At 34.1% G+C, this 3733-nt stretch overlaps 1 protein-coding gene across 1 annotated transcript in view; it reads left to right on the forward strand.

Moving 5' to 3' along the window:
- TECRL (trans-2,3-enoyl-CoA reductase like) overlaps positions 1-3733 on the forward strand; it is a 132876-nt gene that overhangs the window by 85299 nt on the left and 43844 nt on the right. Inside the window, exon 7 of the mRNA XM_045284066.1 lies at positions 2457-2562. Coding sequence (XP_045140001.1) covers positions 2457-2562 — 106 coding nt within the window. The remainder of the gene's footprint in view (positions 1-2456; positions 2563-3733) is intronic.

Genomic DNA, 3733 nt, shown 5'->3' on the forward strand with positions numbered 1-3733 from the left:
TGTGCTAAGAGTTGTATGAACCCCTAATAAAACAATTAAAAAAAACAACCAAGAAACAAACAAACAAAAAATTGTTGCGCCAGGAGAGTTTCTTCTCTGCGGTACCCACAGGCAGGCCTCTCTCTGGGCTTTAATCGTTTAGTTTAAAAGCCTCTGTATTGCTTGTAAAATGGTAAAAAGGTCTTTGGGGGTTGCCAATAAATGCCCAAAGGTCATGTATCTGCACCTTAAGCATCTTGATAAGAGAAAACCCAGTCACTCAATGAAGTGCTTGGAGGCAACTCACTCCACAAGTCAACCTTCTGCCCAAAGGCACTGACATTTTCTTGCTCTCTGAACTGGCCTGTCCACTCTCCAGCTCCTCATTCTGCTGCTGCCATTTCTCACCTGCTTTAAGGTCAATGCTATCTCCTGGATCAAGGAGATCCTTGGTCCAAAAGACATGCTCACTTCATGGCTTTTCTTTTTTGCTGGTAGTATGATCTTTCTTTCCTGCTTTTGAGATGGTTCCTTTTTACACCCACCAGGATGGAAATCACAGATAGCTCAGTTAACAATAACTCACAGCTGAATCTTATAGCTCAAACAGTATCTTTCTTACCCAGATTCATGACCAAAATGAAGGTTGCTTGGTGTGATGAACAGACTATGATTAGAAGAACCATATTGAATGCAATGAAATACTGCTTAACAAATGTACTCCGCCATTTATGGGCACTCGCTATCTCTGATCCTCTTATCTCCATAAACACTGCCATCTTCTATGGGTTGCCTCCCCCGCATCCTCCCTGTGAGAAAGAATGTTCTAATCCTGGAGCTAGTTACAATGTAGGCCCCTGGCAGGGACCATTCCACCGTTGGCATCAAGGCCACGGCAGTGAGTTTAGGGTTTTTTGTTATGTTTTGGTCTTCCCTAATTCCTTGAATCCTTCCAATTTTTCTCCTGTAACAACACAAATGTCACCATTTGCTAAATGCCAGTATCTTCAACATGTTATATTAACATTTTCTTCATTATCTTGCTCAGCAGAAATCTTGTACACTCTATTTTAGTATACATGTTGCCGAAGCGAGCACAGTACACTATATTTTGTACAAGGTCACCTTGCAACTATGTAAAGTAGAGGTTATCTTCTTTTTCAAAACATAATATAGTAGTAACCTTTGCTTGTTAAAGGATACTTTTTGCTATAGAGTTGCAGAAATGTTTCTAATTAAGAATTTAGAACAAATCAAAATTTTAAAATTTCTTATTTGCACTCCACTGTACAATTGAGCTTAACTGGCTCTTTAACTGTCTATTGATTGATTAAGTTAATTGCAAAAGAGAAAATTGCATTTCTCATATATTTATCTACATAATTTCTTCTAGAGAAAAAGTACAGAGGAAAGAAATACTTAATTTCCACACCCGAACACAATGATAGTCTCTTACGTCTGGACTTGCACTTGTTTATCTTCCTGGAGACAGAGCTTTTCTTCCAAATATTTCCAATGTTTTTTCATGCTTGGCTTATTGTTTATGATTATACTCACATCACATAGAATATATCTCATATAATAGATACACATTGTACTTTATGTTGAAAATCATTTATATAAAATCATCTACATATTTAGCTAGGTTGGTTTATTGGTTATTGGTTTTACATAAAGTCAATGAAAGGAATATCAGAAATTACTAATTAATTTTAATAATGCAAATTCTGAGTATTAACTCAACATCTATTTTACATAGACAAGTTATATGCTGATTTCAATTATTTAAGTTTATGATATTTGATCATATTGAATTTCTATAAGCACATAAATATTTTTTTATTTGTTTCAAAATCAATAGATTGGAAGAAAAATGCACTCTTTTCAGTTTAAAATTGAAAGTATTCCTCAGTAAATCACATTAGACACTTACTTTTAAAGATATTATATAAAAGTTATAAGAAACAGCATAAACTTAAAATAATAGCACACAATAGTGTAAAAGATGCATAAACTAACAAAGTATTTCAGTATTTTAGATACAAACAACAAAAATAAAGCAGAAAGCTACATTATGACTACATAGATTATGAAATTCAGAATTGCTCAATAAATAATATTTGTCAAAGTCAATCAGACAGCTCAAAAGTTACTCTGAATATTAGAAAATGTCAAATGCATACTAAGTAGGTTCTGGATATTTTTAAAACATGTAAATTGTCTGCCTCAATCTTGAGGCATTTTGATAGAAGCACATTTGTAATTATTATATTTGTATCTATTCCTAGTGCAGATGTGAACATGGTCATTTATGATTGGTATTATAAAATATTTTCTGTGTCATCAGGAGTAAATTTATAGAAATTTATTTACTGATAAATAGAAGATTTTTAGAACCTAAAAAATGTGAAAAGCCTTATGAGTCATTTAAGTTAGAATTTTGAAGATAATTTATTTATATTTCATATATTTTCCAGCTTGGCCTGCTTTTTTCATACTATACACTATGTTAGATATCTTTTGGAAACCTTATTTGTTCACAAAGTTTCTGGAAGACACACTCCATTGAACAACATGATGAAGGTAGGGATCAATAATTTTATAATTTTAATCAATAATGGTTTTGAAAAGGGAAACATGTGAAAGAGATATTTATGTTATTCTGTTTGTTTTTCCTTCAGCCTAGATTTTTTTTATTTGTCAGCATAATGTAATCTGGTCCTAAAATATTTTGTGAGTGACATATTCCATTATGGGAGATGTCCTCTGGCCATTACAGAAAAAGCAGAGGCCATAGCGCCGCTTCTCACTCATGGTAACCTCATATGTAGAACAGAACCCCATGGTGTGTCCAAGGAAGTGATTTTCAAAACATTTTCTGTATTTTTTTTGTTTGTACATATTGATGTTTTTCTCAGATGTATTATGTCATTGAGGGTCACTCTTTTGAATTTTTGTTACATGGTTTTCTGTTTTTCAGTATATGAATCCCAGGATTGATGAACCTACAGGGACAGCAAGTAGAATAAGGGTTTGGGGGTAGGGGGTACAGTCATGGGGTAGAAGGCAAAAGGGAGCTGCTGCCTAGGAGTTCAGAAAGGAAAAGTCTGTTTTGAAACTGGTTGTCGTAGCAGTTGTACACTACTGCTTGATGTGATTGGACTGTGGAATGTTATGATGATATATGCATTAACTCCCAGGAGAATGGTTCAAAAAGAAAAGCAGACACGCCTCCTGTCTTGGGATTTAATACTGGATTAGTTTGGACCAATATAACCATTTTTACACTTTGCAGTAGTACCTACCAATACCCCATAAATTCACGCATTTTCTGTGTCCTCAAGAAGCCCTTATGAATTAGTCGAATAAGCATAAAATCAGTAGTTCAAAGCTACAGGCTGCTCAAAGGAGGAGGCCCAGGCTGTCTCCTCTTACAAAGTGTAAGAGTCTTGGGAACGTCCAGGAGCAGTTCTGCCCTGTCTTATTATAGGGTCACTATGAGTTGGTATCAACTTGATGTCAGTGTGTTTGGTTTTGTTAAGTTAAAAAATGAGTAAAATATTTTAAAAGATACTGATGATAAAATGTACATCAATTAACACCTCAATTTTAAAACTCAAAGTAAATTTTATTTTCAGATTGAATTGTGTCTGCCAGAACTGGTAGAATACACACACAATTACTCATCCAAAATTTCATGGAAAAATCTAATTAAAAGAATGGTATTTACATATGTTTTTAGGAGGCATCATAT

This window comes from Echinops telfairi, unplaced genomic scaffold, assembly GCF_000313985.2.
Source record: "Echinops telfairi isolate 266 unplaced genomic scaffold, ASM31398v2 ScPeMD7_7468;HRSCAF=8506_0, whole genome shotgun sequence".
Lineage (NCBI taxonomy): Eukaryota > Metazoa > Chordata > Mammalia > Afrosoricida > Tenrecidae > Echinops > Echinops telfairi.